General features: G+C 38.6%; 3 protein-coding genes and 1 pseudogene across 3 annotated transcripts; 2 read left to right on the top strand and 2 right to left on the bottom strand.

The window, feature by feature from the left end:
* Positions 1 to 2,518: 2,518 nt before the first annotated feature.
* Positions 2,519 to 5,163, top strand: LOC149404909 (pollen-specific leucine-rich repeat extensin-like protein 4). Its single transcript, XM_089606522.1, has 3 exons — positions 2,519 to 3,862; positions 3,959 to 4,161; positions 4,387 to 5,163. Exons 1-3 carry the CDS (start codon positions 2,525 to 2,527, stop codon positions 5,093 to 5,095), a joined length of 2,250 nt encoding a protein of 749 aa, XP_089462648.1. The 5' UTR covers positions 2,519 to 2,524; the 3' UTR covers positions 5,096 to 5,163.
* Positions 5,035 to 7,136, bottom strand: LOC149404908 (uncharacterized). Its single transcript, XM_089606528.1, has 2 exons — positions 5,826 to 7,136; positions 5,035 to 5,167 (listed from the first exon to the last, which is right to left on the bottom strand). The coding sequence occupies exon 1, from the start codon at positions 6,965 to 6,967 to the stop codon at positions 5,837 to 5,839; it is 1,131 nt and encodes a 376-aa protein (XP_089462654.1). The 5' UTR covers positions 6,968 to 7,136; the 3' UTR covers positions 5,035 to 5,167; positions 5,826 to 5,836.
* An 11,428-nt stretch (positions 7,137 to 18,564) lies between these two features.
* Positions 18,565 to 20,647, bottom strand: LOC149404907 (uncharacterized; annotated as a pseudogene).
* A 3,893-nt stretch (positions 20,648 to 24,540) lies between these two features.
* Positions 24,541 to 25,129, top strand: LOC149404906 (uncharacterized). Its single transcript, XM_089607723.1, has 2 exons — positions 24,541 to 24,947; positions 24,984 to 25,129. Exons 1-2 carry the CDS (start codon positions 24,557 to 24,559, stop codon positions 25,127 to 25,129), a joined length of 537 nt encoding a protein of 178 aa, XP_089463849.1. The 5' UTR covers positions 24,541 to 24,556.
* Positions 25,130 to 25,562: the final 433 nt, after the last annotated feature.

Here is a 25,562-nt window from a genome sequence, read left to right as displayed (position 1 = left end):
GAAAGTAAGAAACAGATGAGAACAAGGTGTTTTTTTTTTATTGATTGAATTTGGTGTAGTACAATGGAATTTTGAAACCTGTATGGGATGCTAGATAAAAAAAAGTTACCTCCAAATCATTACTTGTACATGCTATTTTTAGGTAAATAAGGACATTCAAATTCTAAGATCTTCCCATTGGGGAAGGACGTGGTTGTAGCCGTTGTAATTGCTTCTCCTCTTCTCGCTCCACGTTCTTCACTTTGACTGAATTTGCGGGATTGACTTGACTCCGCTCTTCTGCATCCTAATCGGGTTTCCTTGGCCATTTCGTGGACTTCGTTGCTTGGTCAAAAGTCTTGAACAAATATATGATTTGTCAAAAACTAAAACAAGCCACAGAACAAGTACACTCACGTCGTTTCCTCTGGTTCAACTGATTCCTTTTCTCTTCCAAAGAATAGAGCGAAACACTAAGTCTAAGCTTAAAAGAAACTTTACTTTGGCTCCATTTACTAAAGCCCATTAGTTTTTTTTTTAATAAATAATGGGATATTTATCTTTAAAAAATATATTGAGAAAATTACAAAAATACCTGTTTAAAAAAGGGTCCATTAGAAAATAACCAACTTAAATATTTGACATTGCTAAATAGCCAACGATTAGTAAATCTTAGATAAATACCCACTTTCATATATTAACAGACGTAAATCTTAGGTAAATAGTCACTTCTATATATTAGGCAATGTCATCATTTACGGTTATTACCTAAAATTTACCAAACGTCGGCTATTTAGCAATATCAAACGTTGAAGTTGACTATTTTCCTAATTTTCTCAATAGCGACTATTTTGTATCTTTCAAATACAGTGTTTTTTCAAACAGTGAAAAATTACCATTTCTTATAAATGAAATTTTGAATAGCAAATAAAATTTAAGAGCCCAAAATAGTAAATATTTAAAAAAAAAATTGTAGTCATGAAAAAAATCAAGAAAATTGACTGTTTTAAAATTAAAAACAGCTATTTTGGATTACAAATTTTAAGCACAATATTTTTGCGCTAAAAAATAAAAATAACTACCAAAAGCAATGACCACAAAAACAAAAGTATTTGGAAATGCAAAGAGGTTCAGTTAAACATTTCAAGACATATCATTGTTCTAAATTTGTCCCATGAGTTATGAATTCATCCTTGGGGACCCTGGTCATTAACAAGTCTATAAGAAGTGTTTCACTTTAAAATTGAGATAATTACAAATATATCATTTAGCTTGTGACATTAAGACTTCGAGCTTCAAATGACTTCCGCTTCTACTCCTGAAATGTCAATATCTTTGTTCAAGATATGCAGAAGATCTTTAAAATGTTTCAAACCATATCACGCCATATATCATAATGTGACTGAATGAATGGCATGTTCATAAAAATCAAGAGCGAGATCTTATATCTCCAACTTATATATATATATACACACACACACACACACACACACACACACACATACATATCCAGTCCTCGTATGTGTTTACAATGCATGTTTCTAACTTTTCGCTACTTAGTGCATGAAAATGTTTGTTATCATTGCAGTGCGTTTTTAACTTTTAGGGACTTATTAATGCATGAAAATGCTTAATATGATTTTTTTTTTAATTGTATATCCCCTCCTCAAAAAGAACACATAAGAATGAGGGGAATGGATTCCTGTGAATTAACAATTGTTTTGGCTTTATGGAATTTAGTATAAAAAAAGATTCGATTTTTTTGCAGTTGCAATGGCTTAGCTTAATAATACCATGAAAAGTCCACAATGGACATGAACGACTTCGAATATTGTCAACCCTGGACATAAAACTGCCGTTTTAGTAGTGAGCCAGCTTTCATTGCCAATTTCTGAAACTATTTACTAATCTTAGAAATTACTATAATTAAATTTAATAAACAAAAAAACGAAGGAAACCAAAGCCTGTGGATTTCTGTACACAAAAAAAGCGTAGCCTTAAGATGATAACTAACAAATATAGAGGAAGTCCTATAACTTCTCTTCAGCACACAATATGCTTAATTGTAACTAAGGAGATAGAAACAAAATTCTAAACATCTCACACAGACACTCACACGGAATTAATATAATAAATATATAAATAAACACCTAAAAAAAGGCGAACTGAAAAAAGAAGACAGTAATTTCTGGTCTGTGATGAACCAGCACCAAATTGCAAAATCCAAGCTATTGATTCCCAAAAATCTATGTAACCCTCCCTATAATTAGACACCTTCTTTCAAAAAAACAGCCACGAAAAAACAAACAAACTAATCTACCATTAAAAAAGAATAAACCTTATTTGTGGTCTCAATAGATTAAAAAAAGAAGAGAGAACCAGAAACCAATTTCCCACAATAGGTTTCTTAAAGTGCAAAAAAGAGAGAATTTTGCACAGCCTTCCAAAACCCATTTATAAAACACCTTCGATTTCGAAACCTCTCTCTCTTGGCCATCAAATCCGTTTAGGCCGATACAAAGGTGGCGAAGCCGTGCTACTCATAATGCGGGCCTCAGGCTGCTTTTCCCTCCTCTTGATATCGACCATTTCCCTTTTTGCCCTCCTCTCACCGCTCTCTCTCGCCCTCTCGGACGCCGAGGCCTCCCTCATCACCCACCGCCAGCTACTCCACCTCCGCGAGCATGAAGACCTGCCCTTTGACTTCGAGTTCAACATCGAGTTGACCGCCAGCGTCAAGTTCCAGAACCCGAGGCTCAAGCGCGCCTACGTGGCGCTCCAGGCGTGGAAGAAGGCCATCTACTCCGACCCGCTCAACGTGACGGCTGATTGGGTCGGGTCCGATGTCTGCTCCTACAACGGCGTGTTCTGTGCCCCGGCTCTCGACGAGCCGACCGTCGAGGTCGTGGCCGGGGTCGACTTGAACCACGGAGACATTGCCGGGTATCTCCCGGCCGAGCTCGGGCTTCTGGCGGAGCTGGCGCTCTTCCACATCAACACGAATAGGTTTTGCGGGGTCGTCCCGAAGAGCTTCTCTAGGCTCACGCTCCTCCACGAGCTCGACCTCAGCAACAACCGGTTCGTGGGCAAGTTCCCGGAGGTTGTTCTAGCGATCCCGAATCTTAAGTACCTTGATCTTAGGTACAACGATTTCGAAGGGAAGTTGCCTCAGGGGCTGTTTAACATGGAGCTCGACGCCTTGTTCTTGAACAACAACCGGTTCACGTCGACGATCCCGGAGAACCTCGGGAATTCGCCCGTCTCGGTTTTGGTCATCTCGAACAACCATTTCTACGGATGCCTTCCGAAGAGCATTGGGAAGATGGGGAACACTTTGAATGAGATCATTGTTTCCAACAATAATCTCTCGGGGTGTTTGCCCGTTGAGATTGGCAACCTCGGGAACTTGACAGTTTTCGACGTCAGCTCCAATTCGTTCAGCGGGACCTTGCCTAAGACCTTCAGGTCCCTCGGAAAATTGGAGCAGTTGAATCTTGCGCGGAATACTCTGACTGGGTTCGTTGGAGTGAGCATTTGCGAGCTGCCGACCTTGATGAACTTGACGTTCTCCGACAACTACTTCAACGGCGAGGCCCCGGAGTGCTTGGCTGCTAAACACAAGGAACGCGTATTTGACGATGAATACAATTGCGTACCTGACCGGCCGAAGCAGAAGACGGCGAAGCAATGCCATCCGGTTGTTAGCAAGCCAATCGACTGTTGCAAGGCGAGGTGCGGATGGCCTTCCACCCCGGTTGAGAAGCCGACACCATCTCCCGTTCCCACACCAAAGACCCCATCGCCCGAACCCGTGTCCACACCTCCTAAGCCTCAACCGAAACCAGAAACCCCAAAGTTGCCAAAGCCCTCACCAGCTGAACCAGTTGCGGCACCTCCCCAACCACATCCGACTCCGACTCCGACTCCGACGCCTCCAAAGGTAGAGTCTCAATCACCACCACCACAACAACCTTCCAAGCCAAAGCCAACTATCCCACCACAAGGAAATCTTTCTCCTCCGGATCCGACTAACCAATCCCCAGTTCCCGGGCCATCACACCCACCACCGCCACCAATTATCTCCTCACCACCACCAATTGTCCATTCCCCCCCGCCCCCAGTTAGCTCCCCACCACCCATTGTCCATTCTCCACCACCACCAGTTATTCACTCTCCTCCGCCCCCGGTCCACTCGACACCACCCCCAGTATCAGATCCCTCAAACAAATCACCAATCGGAGGCCCGGCCCATCCACCACCAACAATTAACCCTCCACCTACCCCTTTACCACCAATGTCATCGATTCATTATTCATCCCCGCCCCCACCACCATTGGTTCCTTCTCCACCCATCAAACAAATTTTCCCATCACCGCCCGATCCCCATGATGAATCACCGGTACCAGGACCAGTCCATTCTCCTCCGCCACCAGTCTCCTCACCTCCACCACCCGTCCATTCTTCCCCGCCACCAATCTCCTCACCTCCACCACCCGTCCATTCTCCCCCGCCACCAATCTTCTCACCTCCACCACCAGTTCACTCTCCTCCACCACCGGTTTACTCTCCCCCGCCGCCTGTTCACTCACCACCACCACCAGTTCACTCTCCTCCACCACCGGTTTACTCTCCCCCGCCGCCCCCGCCGCCTGTTCACTCACCACCACCACCAGTTCACTCGCCTCCACCACCAGTTCACTCACCACCACCACCTGTTCACTCTCCTCCACCACCAGTTTTCTCGCCTCCACCACCGATTTACTCTCCTCCTCCCCCACCTATCCACTCTCCTCCGCCTCCAGTTCATTCTCCTCCGCCACCTGTCTACTTTCCTCCGCCACCGGTTCACTCGCCCCCACCACCTGTCCACTCGCCTCCACCGCCGGTCCACTCACCTCCGCCGCCACCAGTTCACTCTCCACCACCGCCAGTCCACTCGCCCCCTCCCCCAGTACGATCTCCTCCACCACCGGTTTACTCTCCACCACCGCCCGTCCACTCTCCACCGCCACCGGTCCATTCAGCGCCTCCACCCCCCGAGGATGACTTGATCCTCCCACCAATCTTCGGGTCCCAGTACGCGTCGCCACCTCCACCAATATTCCAGGGCTACTAATTGTCAGCGCAATGATTATTAAACACTCTGTATTGTCTTTATAATTTATTTCTGTGTACAAGTTTCGCAATCCTGCAGTATACGCCCACTTTTGTTAGCTGGTAGAGTTTGTTATTTAAGTAATATGGAATTATAAATTTCCCCCAATTCCTTTCATGCGACAAAGGATTCCATCGACTGATATTATGTACTTGTGTGTTTAACATCGATGCCATCAATCTTCATTCAAGTCTTATCAGCTCAATATTTATGTGTTTTATGATGATAAGAAATTCTGACTCTCTGTTCAACCTTTAAATTTCTTTTTTCCCCTTTTTTATTTGGCAGGAGAGTTAGAAGATGAATAGTAAATTATAATTTACAGTCCACAACCTACACAAACTAGTAAAGAAAAACATAATCTGGACTTGCTCATGAATACACACAATTGAATATCAAGACCTTCCCGAGATATATTTCCTTTGAACTTTCAAACTATCACTTGCATAAACAGCTGAGAAATCATAACCTTAGAAAGAAATAAAAATAAGCAATACCCATATCATATATTATAGCAGCACTGAAAAGGCTAAGAACAAAGAGTGGAACCAATAGCCTCTTGCTTTACAAGCATTTCACATGACTACACCGAATCTATACACAATTCTCCAAGACCCTTCTCGATGATTATTTACATTTAAAAGCAAAAAAAAACTCAGCACGTTGGATCTAAGTACACAATAAGCCTAACCTTCACCGAGCCTAAGAGCCAGCCACGGAAGCAGCCTCGATAGCCCTCTGAAGCTCGGCCTCTAAATCGCTCGGCTTCTTCACCTCTCTCTTTGCACTCTTATCTTCTTTCCCGCTCTTCTTCCTTTTCTTCCACCCCTCGAAATCGCCGGAACTCTCTCCCGGAGTAGCTTTAGGCCCCACGGAACCCATGCTGGGCTTCGGCGGTGGTGAATCGTTCCGGGGAGGAACTCCGAGCCTCTTCATCTCCGCCAAGCTCCACTTCATCTCCCGATTCTCCCTCTGTATGACCTCTAAGTCTCTGCTCATCCACGCACATAGCCCTTTCAACTTCTCCGACTCGGAATCCCCAGAAACACTCTCGATGATCACCTTGTTCCCGGCCTCGGGCTCAGGCTCAGGCTCAGGCTCGACCCTCTCGATCCCGATCTTGTTCACCGTCAAGTACGGCATTTTCGTGCCACCCAAATCAGACGGCAAATTCACGCCCCACCTCATGTTCACCACCAGATTCTTCCTCACCGGAAAAACCGTTCTCGCCATCAACGCAATGCCCGTGAATAACCCGCTTCCCTCGGCCTCTTTCGGACCCGAAAACCCATCGACGCCATTGCCGCAGGGTTCCAGCTTCACGTCCTGCCAAATCGACGACGACCCATCACGCAAACAACCGTTTTCGACCGACGCAGAACCCAAATTCAGCGCCCTTATGGGTTCAGAGTCAGACCCGGTTCCTTGGTTCGAAAGGGCGGTCTTTTTCAGCGCGAAGTTGCCGAATTGGGGCTTGAAGTGGAGAGAGAAAGCAGGGTTCTGAGAGGAGAGAGAGAAGTGAGCTTTGAAGACGAGAGGCGAGCGATCGGGAGAGCCGAAGAATCCGAGACCCGATTTGAGAGAGAGGGAGATCGGAGGTTGGGTTTGGGCGGTCGCTTTGGAGGTGGGAGCGTAAGAGAGCTTGAGGGAAGGGCCTGAAGAGAAGTTTGAGGAGAGAGAGAATGAGAGGTCGGAGGAGAGGGAGTTAGTGGAGATTGAGGTCAGGAATGGGTGGTTAAGTATGGAGATTGGGATTTTCGCAGTGATGAGAGGGTTGAGATTGTCATTGTTGTTGTGGTGTTGGTCGTCACGGTGCTTGAGGGAAAGCTTCATGATCCAGGCTCTTTTGATTGTTTATTGATTTTGAGGGTTTGTTCGCCGTTTGCTATGAAAATTTCAATTATGTCAGTGTCTCTCGTCTCGTGAAATTCTGGGAGTTTCTTCGTCAGATATGGATTTTAGGAAACAAATCCATTTTTTAAAAAGGCTTCTTGATGGTATATAAGAAGAGAAATTTCATTTTCTAGACTCAAAAGTTATGGAAATATCTCAATTAGACCCGCTAGTTAAAAAATATCCAAAATTGGACTTTTGTACCAATTTTGGACGAAAATACCCTTAATTCAAAAATAAACCCTCTCTCCATCTCTTTTCATCTCTTTCATTCTCACTCTCATTTTCTCTCCACACCAAAGAACACCAAATCCGACGTGAGCCCCATTCCGACGCCCAACCACACCAAATCCGACGAGTTCCAACGCCCACCACACCAAATTCGACCGAATTGGAGGTTAATTTTTTTTTTTAAGGTTGATTTGAATGAAATTTAGAGGTGAATGATTTTTTTTTAAAAAAAAAAACTGGGAATTTCCGATGAAGATCATCGGAATCCATCGGATTCGGTCGGATCCGACCGAATCCGATGGATTCCGATGGTCTTCATCGGAAATTTCCGATGGATTCCGACGAAGACCATCGGAATCCATCGGATTCGGTCGGAATCCGATGGATTCCGATGATCTTCATCGGAAATTCCTAGTTTTAAAAAAAAAAAAAAAAAATCACCTCCAAAGATGGATTCCGACACGTTCCGACGAGTTCCGATGGATTCCGACACGTTCTGACGAGTTTCCGAAACCCTCAAAAACTATGGAATTTTTTTCAAAAACGATGCGAAACCCTCAAAATCGAAGCTAAACATATACCCAAATCGACCACCGAGAGTTCTAATCCTAGCGCAACCAATTCGAAAGTGACAAGAATTGTGATGAAGATGATTTGAAAATGAGAGAAGAATATGAGTTATTTTGAATTAAGGGTATTTTCGTCCAAAATTGGTACAAAAGTCCAATTTTAGATATTTTTTAACTAGCGGGTCTAATTGAGATATTTACATAACTTTTGGGTCTAGAAAATGAAATTTCTCTATAAGAATTAGGGAATAGGGATAGATATTTCTCAAGCGTCCCATAAAATATATAAATCCATTTTGTAAGAAGGCTTATCGATGGTATATATAAATAGGGAATTAGGGATAGATATTTCTCAAGCGTCCCATAAATATATTCTTTCAGTACTAATACTATGTTATAATAAATGATAAATTTCATTTTCTAGACTTAAATTTATTCAAAATATCTTTGTTGGATCTCTTATGTTCATAATATTTAAAATTGGATTTTTGTCTATTTTTTTTTTTTTTTTTTACAAAAAAAAAATACCTTTGAATGAAATTTAAAGACCATATTCAACTTTTTTTTTTTTTTTTTTTTTCATTTGACCACTTGTCTTGACTAATTATTGGATTCTCTCTAAAATCATGGATTAAAGTTTTAAAAAATGGGTAAATTCTCTTGTTTTACATTTTGAATCATTTTAGATTAGTTTGAAATGATATTTTGACTTATGTTAGATTTAATGTTAAATAGTATGAGAATTTTCGAAATTTTTTTACGGTTTGCGATGGTTAGAGATAATATTTTTTTGTTTTTGCGACAATATTCATAGAAGGGTTGCGACAGTTAGAGATGGTTTGAAACAGTTTGAGATAGTCTTCACGACGAATAAAGATGGTTAGAGACAATTTGTGATTGAATTTTTCAGTTTATGAATATTCATAGAAAAGTTGCGATGGTTAGAGATGGTTTGTGATAGTTTGAGATAGTCCTTGCGACGAGTAGAGATGGTTAGAGATATTTGCGACGGGTAGAGATGGTTTGCGACTAATAGAGATGCCTAAGATGATTTTTCTATTTTTGTGATTAATAATCTATTTTTTCAGTGTTTATCTTATTTAACGGGACCTGGATGAAAAAAAGATCACAAGTGGTTGTTTACAGATGCTGTGACATTCGCGTTTGATGTTTCCAAAGACGTTAGCTATGTTTAATTGGTGGATACGCTATACGAGATGATTGAAGTTGATAGATTTACGTTTGACTTGAAGATTGAAGTTCCTCATGCAATGGGGACTATTCCAATGACTCCTGCCATAGTCAAGAACGACGTTCATGTTGCCTATTATATGAAGCACAAACATCGAAAGAGATTTCCATTATGTGTAAGCTTGATGAAGAAAGATATTGCAGCTTTGGGAATTTCATATCACGATGCAAGTAGAGATTATGAGATGATGATTGCCGCGTTGGGTTCTAACCCAAGCGTAGCTAAAGAGAACAAAAGAACGATCACATCATTGACTCGCTTGGAGCACAACTATGATGAACATGATGATGTGCACAGTGGAAACGAAAATGATAGACAAGATGTTGAACATGATGATGTGCACATTGAAGACGGAAATGATAGACGAGTGATGAATCTGATGAAGTGAACAGTGGTGATGAAGACGTTGAAGATGTCGGATGCACTGATGATGAGAAATATGATTTTGTTGGAACCGAGGAATATAAAGAATACGTGGAAAACTTTGTAGTACATTCACCACCACGTAGTCAATTGTCATGATTGCCTTATCGGAGAGCAACAATAGTGGAGTTCAAGCCTTTTTCATGGAAGGCTCCAGAGTTCAAAGAGGATGAGATCTTGGAAGAAGGATCTAGTCAATATCCATCGTCCTCTACAGGTATTTATTAGGACCTGACACATTCATTGTTATATTTTCAATCTTATTCAATTAACATTTGAAAAATATATTTGCTGACAAGAAAGAGTTGAAGAATGAGCTCTGCATACATGATCTGAAGAATAATTTTGAATTTAGAGTGAAATCTTCATCGAAAAAGCGTTGGTATATCCTTTGTAAAAATGTGATGTGTACTTGGAAGCTCATGGGAGTGAAGCTTGGGTGGTCTGAAATGTGGCAGATTTTTGCATACGTGAGTAGACATTCTTGTTCGTATGTAGTTCAAACAGATGGACATCGCGGAGCTGCATCGTGGATCATTGGTCATGCACTGGAAGATAAATTTGTAAGCATAATTTATACAATTATAAAAGCCAATATCTTAGAACCAGATGATTTTCACAGATCATTAAGGATTGAGGAAAACCTATCTCGATCTATGACAAGAGTGACAGTGACGTCAACGGGTAATCGCCGAAATTAGTTTCTCCTTCGTGACCCTTTGGACTTGAGAGCTTTCTTTTGATGGCTCGGGAAATCTACGTAATAGGTTGAGAAAAGACCAATCTCTAGGGTTAGTTTTATATAGATCTACCATCAATGTATATAGGAAAATTACCTTTTATTTATTTATCAATAGAATTTATCTTATTTATTATTATATTAATATTGTATATACATGTGAGCCATACTTATTCTTACGTACATAAGTTGTGGGCTTCAGATTATAAGTCCAACATTCTCCCACTTGGCCCATGTGTCATTTCATACCATATAGATTAATAATAAAACATAAGTGCGCATAGTATAAGATAAATTCATCATAATATTGGTTATATCATAAAGTCATAATCAAGTATGAAAACTAATAAGGATCATAGCGGTTGTACGTCAATTTGTCGGTATAGTCCATTGCATGTATCACAATACCAGTTTTACACTTAACATGACACATAATAAGGTATTCATAATGGTCCGACAATAATGTCTTTGTCAGAGATAAAACGAATCTTGATCATATAATCATTCATGTATATCCTAATCATAAAAGAAAACAAGATTCATTACTTCATATCGTAAAAAAAATAAACGAGCTCAAAGTGTCAACCACATAAAACCATAAAACATAAAAAAAAAAAACATCAACGATGACATCAAATGATCCCCATTCTTTCGACATGTTCAGTAAATGCATTTGCGGACAATCCTTTCGTCAATGGATCTGTTGTTGTCAATGGTGCCCATAAGAAGAGTAGTAATGTCTATTTATGTACATGTGATGTCATATAGTCTTACGAAGACTCTTGCTTGTAACTGCTGAATAATCAATAAAAGTTGAAACGTTTATTCATTCTTCCTTGTCTGTTTGAAGCTTTATGATAATCTATAGTCTTTAGTCCTTAAACAAACCTAACAACACATGAAGAGACAAATGTAGATTTGCATGAACAAACTCATCATGGTTTGCTTAAAACAATATATTTGCAATCTAAGGATCAAAAGACTATTGATCTCAGTACGATTGTTAGGAGTATCTATGATGTGTGGTTATGGGACATTGAGAGTTGGAGAGTCTATAGTTCTTCTAGGTATTTTCTGAAGGTACTGAATTGACCAGTGCACTTCTAGAGACATAATAAGAACACACTATTTAACCTCTTATGTCTCGAAGTCACTACATATGAATTGCATCATGCTTACCTAAATCCCGAAATGAGACATGTCATTTCATAGCTTACGTATTCTCATTTGATAAAGTCAGAGTTCGGATTCACTATGTGATTCCGGACCTATTGGTGAAGTACTAAGTTATGAAGATTTCATGAGTAACTTTGTGAAGATCTCATAGATATGGAATTCATGTACAAGATTGCTGAAATACAATGTATATCACCTCATGCTTTGTTCCTTGGAATGTGAATAAATGAACTGGTCAGTGTCCAAATTGAGTCATGACTCTTTTGGATGAATCAATGTGACTTGTTAGCTCCTCGTCAATACATTGTTTCTAACTTATTCACAAGCGACAAAGGAGTTGAGGAAATAACAGCTAGAAGGGTAAAATGGTAATTTTGTAAATCCCGACTAGCTGATGATATTCATAAAGGGTAATATAGATAATATTCAGTGGATCCACTCATCACAATTAAGTTGAATTCTTGAGTAGAAAATAAATTCATTTGAACAGAGAGATTCTCATTATCAACTCTTTAGTGGAGTCAATTGACATTAAGCTAAACTTGGAAAAAGTTTGTGAACTTTTGAGTCCAAGTAGTTTAGCTCAAGCTTTGTTCATTTGGATCCATGAGGTCACTGTCACAAATCATATCAAGTAGGAATAGTTAAACTAGAAGCTAAGTCAAAACAAGAACAAGACAAGTTTTACGAAAATTGTCTAAATAGTATTTTTGTCCTTTTGGACATAGGACGAAATGAATGTCAATAAATTTTTTGACATTGTCATATGATTGATGGAATTGATCTAGGGTTTAAGAAAAAGTTAAACGCTTCGGTAAGCGGTGAAATTTTAAAAAATTTCTTTTAACTAGTAAAACGATTTTACTAACCCAAACAAAGAGCAAGCACATGTAAATAAAAACCAATATGAGCATTAAAGATTACTAACCTTTTTAGAAGCTTGAACGTTGAGAAACTTTTGGAAAAGGTTGCAACGTTCGTCTCCCCTCGCAGCACGTCTCTCTTCCTTCCTCGGCAACTCGAGCAACCACGAAAGTTTCTATCACTAAATCACTCGAGAGAAAAAGGAATTAGTGTGTGGGCACTTTTAAACACTACGACTTAAGAACAAGTCTTGAAGTCGAAGAGCTAAAACACTAGGTCAAATTAAAGATTACTAACCTTTTTAGAAGCTTGAACGTTGAGAAACTTTTGGAAAAGGTTGCAACGTTCGTCTCCCCTCGCAGCACGTCTCTCTTCCTTCCTCGGCAACTCGAGCAACCACGAAAGTTTCTATCACTAAATCACTCGAGAGAAAAAGGAATTAGTGTGTGGGCACTTTTAAACACTACGACTTAAGAACAAGTCTTGAAGTCGAAGAGCTAAAACACTAGGTCAAATGAGGACCTAGGTGCCAAAAACAAAAATGAAATTGAATAGAGAGAGAGAGAGAGAGAGAGAGAGAGAGAGAGAGAGAGAGGAGTCGGCCAAGCTAGAGAGAGAAGCTCTCAAATCTCTAAAACTTGGATGAATGAAATGTGAAGAATGAGGCTCCTATTTATAGGAGAGGTCTCACCTTCAATAAGGTAGTTTCCTCTTCTATAGAATATCACATATTCATGAGCCAATTTCATCTTTTCCTTCATGAGATACACGGCCAAACAAGCCTTCTAGAAGCCTTGATTTGTTTCCTATTTTGTTCCTTCTGTAGGTTGACCGAAATTCCCTTATGCATGAATAGGAAATTTGTTTCCTCTTTTTCTTTTGGCAAGTATCTTGATACATTTATGCACAAAATATTCTCTCTTTCTCTTGGGTAGTGGGCGCCTAAAACACTTCTAGAAAGGGCTTCTAGAAGCTTTTCCATTTGTTCATGACAACATGAAAAAGGCCTATTAAGAATTTTCAATAAAATTCTTATGAAATGAAATTAATCCACAAGGCCCAATAAAACTAATATTGGCCGAGTGATGCATGTCATCAAATGACCATGTCAAAAAATTTATTGACATTCATTTCATCCTATGTCTCAAAAGACAAAAATACCATTTTGACAATTTTCGTAAAACGTGTCTCGTTCTTGTTTTGACTTAGCTTCTAGTTTAACTATTCCTACTCGATGTGATTCGTGATAGTGACTTCATGGATCAAAATGAACAAAGCTTGAGCTAAAAACTTGGACTCAAAAGTTCACAAACCTTTTCCAAGTTTAGCTTAATGTCAACTGACTCCACTAAAGAGTTGGCACTGAAAATCTCTCGGTTCAAATGAATTTATTTTCTACTCAAGAATTCAACCAAATTATGATGAGCGGATCCACTGAATATTATCTATGTTTACCCTTCATGAATATCATCAGCTAGTTGGGATTTACGAAATTACCATTTTACCCTTCTAGCTGTTATTTCCTCAACTCCTTTGTCGCTTGTGAATAAGTTAGAAACAATGTATTGACGAGAAGCTAACAAGTCACATTGTTTCATCCAAAAGAGTCAAGACTCAATTTGGACACTGGCCAATTCATTTATTCACACTCCAAGGAACAAAGCATGAGGTTATATACATTGCATGAGACATGCCATTTGATAGCTTACGTATTCTCATTTGAGAATGTCAGAGTTCGGATTCACTATGTGATTCCGAACATGACATATTGGTGAAGTACTAAGTTATGAAGATGTCATGAGTAACTTTGTGAAGATCTCATAGATATGGAATTCATGTACAAGATTGCTGAAATGCAATGTATATCACCTCATGCGTTGTTCCTTGGAATGTGAATAAATGAATTGGCTAGTGTCCAAATTGATTCATGACTCTTTTGGATGAATCAATGTGACTTGTTAGCTCATCGTCAATACATTGTTTCTAACTTATTCACAAGCGACAAAGGAGTTGAGGAAATAACAACTAGAAGAGTAAAATGGTAATTTTGTAAATACCGACTAGCTTGATATTCATGAAGGGTAAACATAGATAATATTCAGTGGATCCACTCATCACAATTAAGTTGAATTCTTGAGTAGAAAATAAATTCATTTGAACCGAGAGATTCTCAGTGTCAACTCTTTAGTGGAGTCAGTTGACATTAAGCTAAACTTGGAAAAGGTTTGTGAACTTTTGAGTCCAAGTATTTTAGCTCAAGCTTTGTTCATTTGGATCCATGAGGTTACTATCACAAATCATATCGAGTAGGAATAGTTAAACTAGAAGCTAAGTCAAAACAAGAACGAGACAAATTTTACGATAATTGTCTAAAGGGTATTTTTGTCCTTTTGGACATAGGACGAAATGAATGTCAATAATTTTTTTTGACATTGTCATATGATGACAAATGAAATAAATTTCACTCGACCAAGATTAAGGTAATTGGGCCTTGAAGATTAATTTCATTTCGTGGAATTTTATTTGAAAATTCTTAATGGGCCTTTCTTATGTTGTCATGAACAAATGAAGAAACATCTATAAACATGTTCTAGAGCCTTTAATTTCGTCCAAACCAAAGAAAGAGAAGTTAATTTTGTGCATTGATGTATGAAGATACTTGTCAAAAGAAAAAGATGAAACAAATTTCCTCTAGGAGGGAATCAAATGGGCGGCCAAGGCAAGAGAAGGAACAAAAAATGAAACAAATCCAAGGCCTTCTAGAAGGCATTATGGCCGTGTGACTCTTAGGGAAAAAGGGCAATATTTGCTCATGAATATGTGATATTCTATAGAAGAGGAAACTACCTTGTTGAAGGTTATTCCTCTCCTAAATAGAGCCCTCATTCCTCTCATTTTATTCATTCCACATAAGTTAGAGATTGATAGACTCTCTCTCTAGAACTTGTGGCCGCCCCATTCTCGCTCTCTCTCTCTCTCTCTCTAAGTTTCTTTGGTTTTTGTTTTGGCACCTAGGTCCACATTTGACCTAGTGTTTTAGCTCTTTGACTCTTAGACTTGTTCTTGAGTCGTCATGTTTAAAAGTGCCCATACACTAATTCATTTCTTTCTCGAGTGATTCTTGTGATAGAAACTTTCGTGGTTGCTCGAGTTCCCGAGGAAAGAAGAAAGACGAGCTGCGTGGGGAGACGAACGTTTCAACCTTCCTAAGGCTTCTCAACGTTCAAGCTTCACAAAAGGTTAGTAAACAAATAATGCTCTTTAATAGTTTTAATTTAAATGTACTTGCTCTTTGTCTAGGTTAGTAAAATTGTTTTACTTGTTTTAAAGAAATTTTTTAAATTCCGCCGCTTGATCAAAGCGTTAAATCTTTACTTAACCCTAGATCAATTCCAACACTTAAGGTACCATTGTCGGGAAGCTTGTTCAAGCCCTATATTGACTTCTTCAATTTAGACACCATATGTTTCTTTCCGTCAAACACAAAACCTTTAGGCTGATCCATGAACATTTTTTCATATAAATTCCCATTTAAGTAGGCAGTTTTTGTTAGGAAACGAGGGGGTATCGGGCACAAATGATTGCTCCGGCACAACTCATCGGTGAAGCACGTAGGATATCAGACACAAACAATCGTTCGGATACCACGTAGGATACCACTTATTTTTCTCTTCTCATGAACCTCTATTTATAATAGTGCAAGTGATATATTCCTAGTGAATCAAAGCTTAGCCCTGTATCTCATCTCATGAATCCTACTTTCTCTCTTGGTCATCTGATCAATATCTATGAGATTTTATTTTGTGTTTAAATAAAGAATATTTAATTATAAGAGAATAAAGGAAATATCTTATTTTCTTTTAAATATTATTCTCTCCTAATATTCATGGGAGAAAATAAATGACAATATCTTATTTCCTTTTAAATATTATTCTCTCCTAATATTCATGAGAAAGAATAAATGGCAATATCTTATTTTCTTATAAATATTTTCTCTCTCCTTTATTTAAACAACTAAAGAGAAAATATTGGTAACTACCAATATGGCATGGACGAATTTAATGGCACACGGCCAAGGGGTTAGCGCAAATCCCAATGCCCGAAACCCTAAAATTCGTCCACCTCATATGTGCAAGGTCCAATTCCTTAAAACCTGATTAATTATTTATTTATTTGGTCCAACAATAAACAAATAAGAAATTGATTAATTATTTACTTGATCAAACAATAAATAATTAATACTAGCATAAATACTTATTTAATTCTGCAAATACCCATATTTTAGAATTGATGCTGTCAATCACAATTACAGCTTGTGAGATTATAATAATGAAACACATTATTATTAGAGGTTCTTTATTCGTCTTATCGAAGCCGAATCGGGGAATATGGACCTAGTAATAGAAGCTTAATAAATCCGATGAAAAGACAAAAAAGTCCCTTATCTTTTCCACACCGATTTGTCTAATCTTGGTCAGACTCTACCTAGGTACGCCAAGACTGAACTCTCCTTTATATTAGAATTATATTTACTCATCGTGACGAGTGTCCACTGATCTAGTCAATACGTGATCAAGATCCTCCAGGTTCAACCTGTATCGAGAGAGGTCAATTAATCATTTATACATTTCTTGATACATATAAACCTTAAGCGCTGTTGCTTCTCCAGAGATAGATTATTCCTAATGTACATACTTCGGAAGTGTCGGTAATCTATCGGTTCTGGAATCAACTCTTAGGTGAGTGAACATTTACATTCTTTCAGGAATGCTGGATTTCCTATTTGTCAACCATTTCCCACTCGAATCATGCTCCAAAACTCCCAAGACATAAGCAATGATTAACATGATTAGCGAATGAATCAAAGAGCGCGGTAACACGATCCAGTGTCCATGATCACTTCAGGATTTAGATCAAGTCTCAGAGTGACCATCATAGCGACCCCGGTTAGTGTGTTGTAATGGTACTTAAACGACACATCTAGAACTAAAGTATGTCCGAGTCGTGCACTTACCACAAGTGCAGAATGCTCGCACATCGTGATCAATATTCACTAGTGTTTCGCATATATGACTTTAGATATAGCTATCGAGACATGTATCAGTCATCGACCATGTTTTAGCACACCGCCCCAAACTCAGATGCACAACACGTGACTCACTTTAATACGGAGGGTACGGATGATAGTTGCTATTGATTCTGATATTCCGAGCTCAACTCACTAATCATATGATGCTAATAAAGTAAATCATTATTCTATTTAATAATCATTTATGATTTATTATCTCTCGTGGGCAAGAATTCCTAACAGTTTTCACATACATTTGATGGAGCTTTAAATCATAATGAGAACCATAGTCATAACAATCCTCAGAGAGTTCTTTTTAGAGATAGGTGGAAAGGTTCTTTGTAATCAACAACATCTTTCTGAGTAAAACTGTTGGCAACGAGTCAAGTCTTGTGTCTTTCGATATTGCCATTTGAGTCAAGCTTGGTCTTGAAGACCCACTTGCACCGACTCGTTTACAACCTTCAGGCAATTCAACAAGTTCCCAAACTTCGGTGTAATCCGTTGATTTTAGCTATTCTCTCATGGCGTCAAACCACTTAGTAGAACTCTCACTTTCTATGGCTTGTGAAAATGAAACTAGATCATTGTAAAGTCCTAAGTCTTATTCCGACTCTTCTTAATGCGACTTCTTGTGGTTCATCTAGGATAGATTCATTTGAACTCTTCTTGTGATACATGATCTCGTACATTAGAACTCTAGTTTTGCCTTGAATCTACGATGGTTAATTTTTGTAAATATGTTCTCAATTCACTCTTGAATCAATAAATTTGATGTTCTTTATTTGCAATCTCAGAGTATAACTCAACTTTGGTTTTCAGATATGATTCTAATGACCATACAGTACAATGAATTTCATAGTAACAAAAAAAAAAACAATAGCCACCAAAACATAGATATTTACATTGCTTAATATGTTATCGATTCATTATTTAAATAACAAATCCAAAGCCACTCATCTTCTTTTATCCCCAAAGACTCCAAAATTTTCAAGCTTCGTATGTCCCTGATAACCAATCCCAATATGTCTCTCTAGGGGCGGACTCAAAAGATCAAATTGAGGTTGGCCATATATATATATATATATATTATATATATATTATATTATATATATATATATTATATATATATATTATATATATATATTATATATATATATATTATATATATATATATAGTATATCTCTTAAAAAAATAGTATATCTCTTAAAAAATCAAAATAGAGGACGTCTTGATTCTATATCACGGAAATCATCTATGATCGAATCAGTTCTAAATGTTTCAACAATTTCTATCTCAATATTCACGAGCAAACAATCGGATAAGAAATCATCTTCCATCTTATTACGAAATACAGTCTTAACGATATTCATTGTTGAAAAAGAACGCTCAAGCTGGAAGGGTGAGAATAAGAGTTATCACTTTATACAACCATTGACATAAATCAGAAATCGTTGTCAAAGCTTTGAAAACTAAAAGTTGTCGAAGTACATCAAAATATTGAAGTTCCATGTGCAACAATGTCATCTCATATTCTGCAAAATCATTTGAGTAAAACTTCTGTACTAGTTTGCATATATCATCACCCCTGAGTGATTCACGGATCTAAAGATGAGCTGAGCACAATCAATTCCACTGTGTTATCATTGAGTCTGCTGTTTAATTATTGCAATTGAGTGTCTATGACCGTATACAAAATATCAACTTTATAATAACGATCCATTGTGATTGCATCTTGTTGATGAGTCATAACTCTCCTCAAAGTATGCAGAGCATTGAAATCAGGCACATCTATATTCACACTTCCACAAAAAGATCTCACCTTTTCAACTAAATTACTTCATCCATCATCTCTAAGCTTATGAAGGAGTAACCTAGTACATAAAACAAGAGACATGGCATTTAAAATAAAAAAAATTAGTCGAACTAAGCCACCTGAAAACGTTGAAATTGTAATCTAGCCAACGTTTCGTCCAAATTTTCACTCTAGCCAAAAATGATGACGTGTCTTAATTATGTAAGATGTTAATTACTATAATATCCTCTACTAGAATTTGCTTACAAAACTTGTAGCCCACGTTTGATCAATCAAAATTTTCAAAGTTAATGCACGTGCATATATTTAGAATTTTAAAAAAAATTCTATATTTGGCAAAGTTTGTTATTGAGCGTTTTCTTATTTCTTTCTAATTTTTTTGTTAATCTCCGTTGCTTTGTTAATTTCTGTTAATTATGGTAAATTTACTTATGTGCGGGTAGAGGTCGTTGGTGTTACCAATTGATATTTCTTTCTTTTCCTTTAATACGCATTTAATACGGTGTTATTCACAAAGCCGATCAAATTTTCAATACGAATTTTCGAAGTTAATACACGTGTATATATTTAGAATTTTTTAAAAAAAATTCTATATTTGGCAAAGTTGGTTATTGACCGTTTATTTCTTTCTAATTTTTTGTTACTCTCCGCTGCTTTGTTAATTTCAGTTAATGTCCGTTTATTTTACGCACGATAAACTTCGGCTGGCTGAAACGTTGGCTAGTATTTGGTTTCTATGATTTATGTTACATAAGGATATTTTCGATATTTACTAACCGTTTATTTCTGTAAATGTCTAGATTACAAAATTTACCAAACGTTGGCTACATCCTTAAAACCATGTTTGAAATTGGCTACGTTGCTAGATTACCCTTTAAAATATCTTGCGATTGAAGTTGCAAAGCATTACAAAGTATGCTAGTAATCTCTAGAATGTCTCTTGTCAAATGCATAATGAATACAAAGTAAAAAGAAGTCATGGTCTCATAATCTGAATTTGCTTCACCCCACTGGTTATGAGTAGTTCCATCAGCAATGATGTTCAATAAAACTTCGCATGTTGCACTAAACATCTTGATCAAACTAGAAATTGACTTGAAGTGAAAAGTCCAATGAGTGTCACATGTTCTTTGCAAAGAGCCTATTTGATTAAGGCCTTTTCCACTTTCAAGCACCTCAATATCAAGTAAATAAGCAATATTTGAAGCATGATCATCTTTAAGTTGGTCATTGCGCTTACATGATGCACTAACGATGTTGACGATAAAGTTAAGCTTGGTGAAGAAGTGACTCACATGATTAATTTCCTTGGATGCCGTAACTAATGATAATTGCAAGCAATTAGCAAAACAATGAACATAATATGCACATGGGCATTGATTTGAAATTAACGCTCGCAAACCATTCCATTCTCCACGCATGTTACTTGCACCATCATAACCTTGCCCTCGAATACTTGCACCATCATAACCTTGCACCATCACGAATGTGGTCTGGTAAAATCCTTGATATCTCTCATCTTAAAATTTTTGGTTGTTGTGCTCATGAGCATCAGAAAGAGAGTAAACTAGATCCTAGGGCTGTGAAGTGTATTTTTCTTGGATATCATTCTGGCACTAAAGGATATAGGTTATGGATTATGAGTGAAACAGGTTTTAAGGTCATTAATAGAAGAGATGTTATTTTAATGAAAATGACTTTCCTTGTCTTGATAATTATGGCTCTTTCTCAAGCTCTGTATCTAGTTCCACTAACCCTGTAGGTACAGTAACAAATGACATTACTACTCTACAAGGAAATTGGTTATCTGATTTGGTGGAGCACAATTCGTCTTCTCATCAGAGTTATGAAGATGAAGTTGAAGACATATTCAAGGTTCCTCAAACCCCAAACTGGCTTTTAGACTCCCTCAAGCTATCAACTAGTCAGGGATAGAAAAAGAAGAGAACACAAGCCTGTAGACAGATATGGGTTTTCAGCTTATACAGAACTGCTTACTTATGCCTTCATGGCAACTGTTGAGATCTGCAAGACAATGCGAGAGACCTTCACACAAGCCATGAAGTGCAAAGAGTCCAAGCAGTGGAGACTTGCTATGAACGAAGAAATTGAGTCGCTTCACAAGAATCAGACTTGGGAAGTAGTGAAGAGACCAAAGGACAAGTCCACTATGGATTGTAAGTGGATCTTCAAGGTGAAAAAGGAGCTATTTATAGTGAACCAGTAAGGTACAAGGCACGGCTAGTGGCAAAGGGGTTCACTCAAAAGGAAGAGATTGATTACAATGAGATTTTCTCACCAGTGGTCAAATACAAGACCATTAGAGTGATGTTATCTCTTGTAACTCAGTTTGACTTCGAGCTAGAACAAATGGACGTCAAGACAACGTTTCTACATGGAGATTTGGATGAGGTCATCTACATGGAACAACCAGAAGGGTACGAGTGTCAGAGCAAAAAGGATATGGTGTATCTTCTCAAGAAGTCACTGTATGGACTCAAACAGTCTCCTAGGCAGTTGTATATTAGTTTTGACACTTTTAACACTACTCAAGGATTCTGTATGAACTTCTATGATCCTTGCTTGTACTTCAGAGGGTGTACTCCATTGGATTCAGAATATACGTTACTGTAAGTGGATGATATGTTACTCATCAGTAAGGAGAAATACAGAGTTGATAAGATGAATAAGCTGTTGAAGTCAGAATTCGACATGAAGGATCTTGGTGCAGCGTGTAAAATCCTAGGAATGAGGATTGAGCGAGACAGAGGTGAAGGAAGGCTGTTTCTAAATCAACAAGGGTATCTTGAGAAGCTAATTCAGATATTTGGAGTTGTGCCAAGTGTAACATTCTACCTCTTGGAAATCAAGTTCAACTTTCAAAGTCTCATAGTCATACATATAAAGAAGGGGTTGAGTTTATGGTTGATAAGCCTTACTAAAATGTTGTAGGTTCAATCATGTACGCTATGACATGTACGCGTCCAAATTTGGCCTTTGTTATTAGTTCTCTTAGCTATTGCATGGCTAATCCAAGAAAGTTTCATTAGTTTGCTATTAAGGGATTGCTAAAGTACATAACAAGGTCAACTCGAACTGGTTTAATGTAATGTGGAAGGCCGGGTGAAGAGGTGAGTCTACATGGCTTTGTTGACTCATATTATGCAGAAGATAAGAACACAAGAAGGTCTACATCAGCCTATTACTTTCTTGTATGCAAAAACTGCGTGATTGGAGGTCACAGTTGCAATCAGTTGTTACTCTGTCAACTGCTGAGGCCGAGTATATCGGAGCAATAGAAGATGTGAAAGAAGGAATTTGGCTGCAAGGGATGCTCAGAGAGTTGAACTTCTTCACCGAGAAAGCTACCATATTCTCAGACAGTTAAAGTGCTATACACTTATGCAGAAATCCAGTGTTTCATGATCGAACAAAACACGTGGAGATCAAGTATCACTTCATTAGAGAAAATGTGGGACAAGGAGTGGTGAACATTCAGAAAATTGGAACTGAAGACAATCCAGCTGACTGTGGGACTAAGGTTCTTCCGTTGAGCAAGTTCAAGCATTGCTTGAAGTTGCTTGGTGTCCAAGCAAGAAGATAGAAGACAAAGTGATGATCCTCTCGGAGTTATGTGCTATAGTTGGTGGTCAAGGAACAACTAAGATGGATTTTGTTGATATTAGTTATGCCTTAACCACGGTTAAGGGTTAGTTAGTATCTGTTTATGTAAGCTATCTTGATCATGGTTTATAAATGGTTAAGTTAGTTAGGCCGAGAAAGGTTAAATAGGGTACTGTGCTTAATGTATGATAGACATACATACACAAGGAAAAGAAAGAGAGAGAAAACAATTGAGAGATTGAGCGAGAGAATTGGGGATAAGATTCTTGGGTAGTTCATCTTCTTCTTCGTCTCTGTTCTTTAGGTTTGGGAGGTCTCGGCTTGTGAGATCACCAAGGGGGGTGTTTGTAACGGTGTTTGATCATAGTACAAATAAAAAAAATTGTTTTTAAGCGAACTAACAATTAAACAAACCCGATTTTATTTACGATTTTTTGCACACTCTTACCGCAGAGTTATTACTAGATATTGGTAATATTTTTTGAACATTGCATGTGGTTATCCGAGTTGCTTCATAGATAACCACCCACTTAATTTTTATTAATCTATCCATTGAAAATTTCAAATTATAAAGCTTACTACTTAGTTTACAACTTTCACATTTCGTGTTTGGGGCACAGTATTAGAGATCAAATATGTTTGTATGTGTCGTTTATGTCTATTAAACGATAAGCACGATATGTTGTTTTTCTTTTATTTCTTTCATTGTATTTTCCTTTATTTCCTTAATGTCTCATGGCTATATAAAGCCTTATACTTGTACTTTTCTCATTAGATTGGAATAAACATTTTCACTCTCAATCATTCAAGATGAGAGTTAGTTTCTCACCGATTCTCAAATCCAATTTCCATCTATCCTAACCTAGAAATGTAATATGGTATCAGAGCGAATTTCCGCATTCGATTTTCTAGGTTAGAGAAATCCACTTCGTAATCCCGATTCCTCGACGATCGGAATAGATCTCCGACGACAAGCTCGGTGGAATTTCACGAAGGTCGATTTCCTTTTTCCTCCGAATTGTCACATTATTGAACGCCTTTTCTTCTCGATTTCAAGTTCTTCTCCTCATCGCTCCATCGATGGAAAAGCTTCATCGACGGAGACGCATTGGACATTCGGAGGGATTTTTATCAAGATTCATCACCGGTGATTTCAAGCCGTGTCATTCATCAAGAATCTTCTTCCGGCGAGTCCCGCCGTGTCGACATTCAAGAGGCTTCTCCGGCGAATCCCGCCGTGTCAAAGCTTCAAGTTCTTCTTCCGGCGATTTTCCGCCGTGTCAAGGCTTCAAGAAAGCTGATTTCCGATCCCCAATTCCTTCTCCTTAACGATTTCAAGCTCTTCGTGAGGCTAAAGCTCATGCCTTTCTCGGTCATGTCGCCGTGGATCCGCGGGTACGAGAAGGAAGTTTCGGGATTCTTGGTCGCGTGGTATTTCGTTGATTTAGTCGTGGGTTTGATCTTCGCCTTCGACGCTTGGATCGCGATCGTCGACATGTTCAAGACCGGCTCCAAGCGCAAGGAAGCCGCCGAGGCTGAACAGACATGATTTGAGGATTTTAGAGAGGTTGCTGAGAGAGTACATCAGGCTCGACACCCCGAAGAACTTCTGCGACCTCCACATCGTGATCATGAAGAAGAAAGGTCTGAGCTTGCCTCAGGAGGAAGAAATGTCGCTCCAAGACAAGCTCTGAGTGCCGATGATGAAAAGAAGAAAGAATTCCAAGAAGAAGAACGAAGAGCTGAGAGAGAAAGAAACTCCATCGATGTCTTTCAACAAATCCAAGAACCGGAAAGAAGGTTGGGGCATGGGTTTCCTTCTGGTGTTTATCTCAGAAGATTCGAATTCGACCGCCATTAACATCGACAGCAACAAGCTCTTCTCTCACAGCTCCTCTCTCCAGCGCACTAATTCGAGCCCTCTTCTCACCAAAGCCCGGTCAATGATCTCAATATGCGCTCTGCTCGTCTTCGTCATGCTCTTGCTTTTCACTCTCTCCACCTTCGAGCCCAACTCTCGCACCCAAGCCCCGATCGGATTTGTCTCCCGAAGATTCCTGGCCAAGGTTCGGAGCCCTAAAATGTGGAGGCGAAGCAACACTCTCAGCCACAGCTTGAAGAGCGAGTCTTGCTCTCAGTCTCAGAGAGCTCTGCAGGGTTTGGGGACTCTTTCACGTGGCTGAGGAACGAAAGAAGACGAGCTCAGGCTCTTCCTGAGAGCCCTCCACAGGTCGGGTCTCGCCGCGAAATTCGACGTCGTTTTGCTCTTCCCTTCTCCGTTTCACCAGTTAAAGTTCGTCGTTTTGAGTAGGAAAGAAAGATCTGGAGAACAAGGTTGAAAGCTATGTTTGGGTGTGATGAAGAAAAATGCTGAAAGCTATGTTTTGCAATTATGTTCTTCTTAGCGCACTCAAACTGTTCGACAAATGCCTCTAAATTTTTTTTTTCTCAAAACGAGATCGATTCTTCACAAAGTCGATTCATTTCTTCATTCATACGATCGAGGTCTTCACCGAGTTGTCTTCTCCGATATCAAGTTCAATCCAAAATGAAATTTTGAGAAAGTTCATCTTGCGGGGGTGTATTAGAGATCAAATATATTTGTATGTGTCGTTTATGTCTATTAAACGATAATCACGATATGTTGTTTTTTTTTTATTTCTTTAATTGTATTTTCCTTTATTTCTTTAATGTCTCATGGCTATATAAAGCATTAAACTTGTATTGGAATAAACATTTTCACTCTCAATGAATTGAGATTCAAGCAAGGTT

Source organism: Urtica dioica, chromosome 2 (genome assembly GCF_054948205.1).
Source record: "Urtica dioica subsp. dioica isolate 48M chromosome 2, U.dioica_male_clone48M_v1_H2, whole genome shotgun sequence".
In the NCBI taxonomy this organism is placed as follows: Eukaryota; Viridiplantae; Streptophyta; class Magnoliopsida; order Rosales; family Urticaceae; genus Urtica; species Urtica dioica.
The sequence above is the reverse complement of the archived record's forward strand: the minus strand, read 5'-3'. Positions and strand labels throughout refer to the sequence as shown.

What these genes read in the sequence shown, in the direction of transcription:
- LOC149404909 (XM_089606522.1), top strand. Translation starts at nt 2,525, where the DNA reads ATGCGGGCCTCAGGCTGCTTTTCCCTCCTCTTGATATCGACCATTTCC. An exon ending in AGCCCTCACCAGCTGAACCA is followed by an intron (nt 3,863 to 3,958) that starts GTTGCGGCACCT and finishes CAACCTTCCAAG; the next exon opens with CCAAAGCCAACTATCCCACC. An exon ending in GTTATTCACTCTCCTCCGCC is followed by an intron (nt 4,162 to 4,386) that starts CCCGGTCCACTC and finishes ACCGGTACCAGG; the next exon opens with ACCAGTCCATTCTCCTCCGC.
- LOC149404908 (XM_089606528.1), bottom strand. Translation starts at nt 6,967, where the DNA reads ATGAAGCTTTCCCTCAAGCACCGTGACGACCAACACCACAACAACAAT.
- LOC149404906 (XM_089607723.1), top strand. Translation starts at nt 24,557, where the DNA reads ATGTCTTTCAACAAATCCAAGAACCGGAAAGAAGGTTGGGGCATGGGT. An exon ending in GTCTCAGAGAGCTCTGCAGG is followed by an intron (nt 24,948 to 24,983) that starts GTTTGGGGACTC and finishes GAGGAACGAAAG; the next exon opens with AAGACGAGCTCAGGCTCTTC.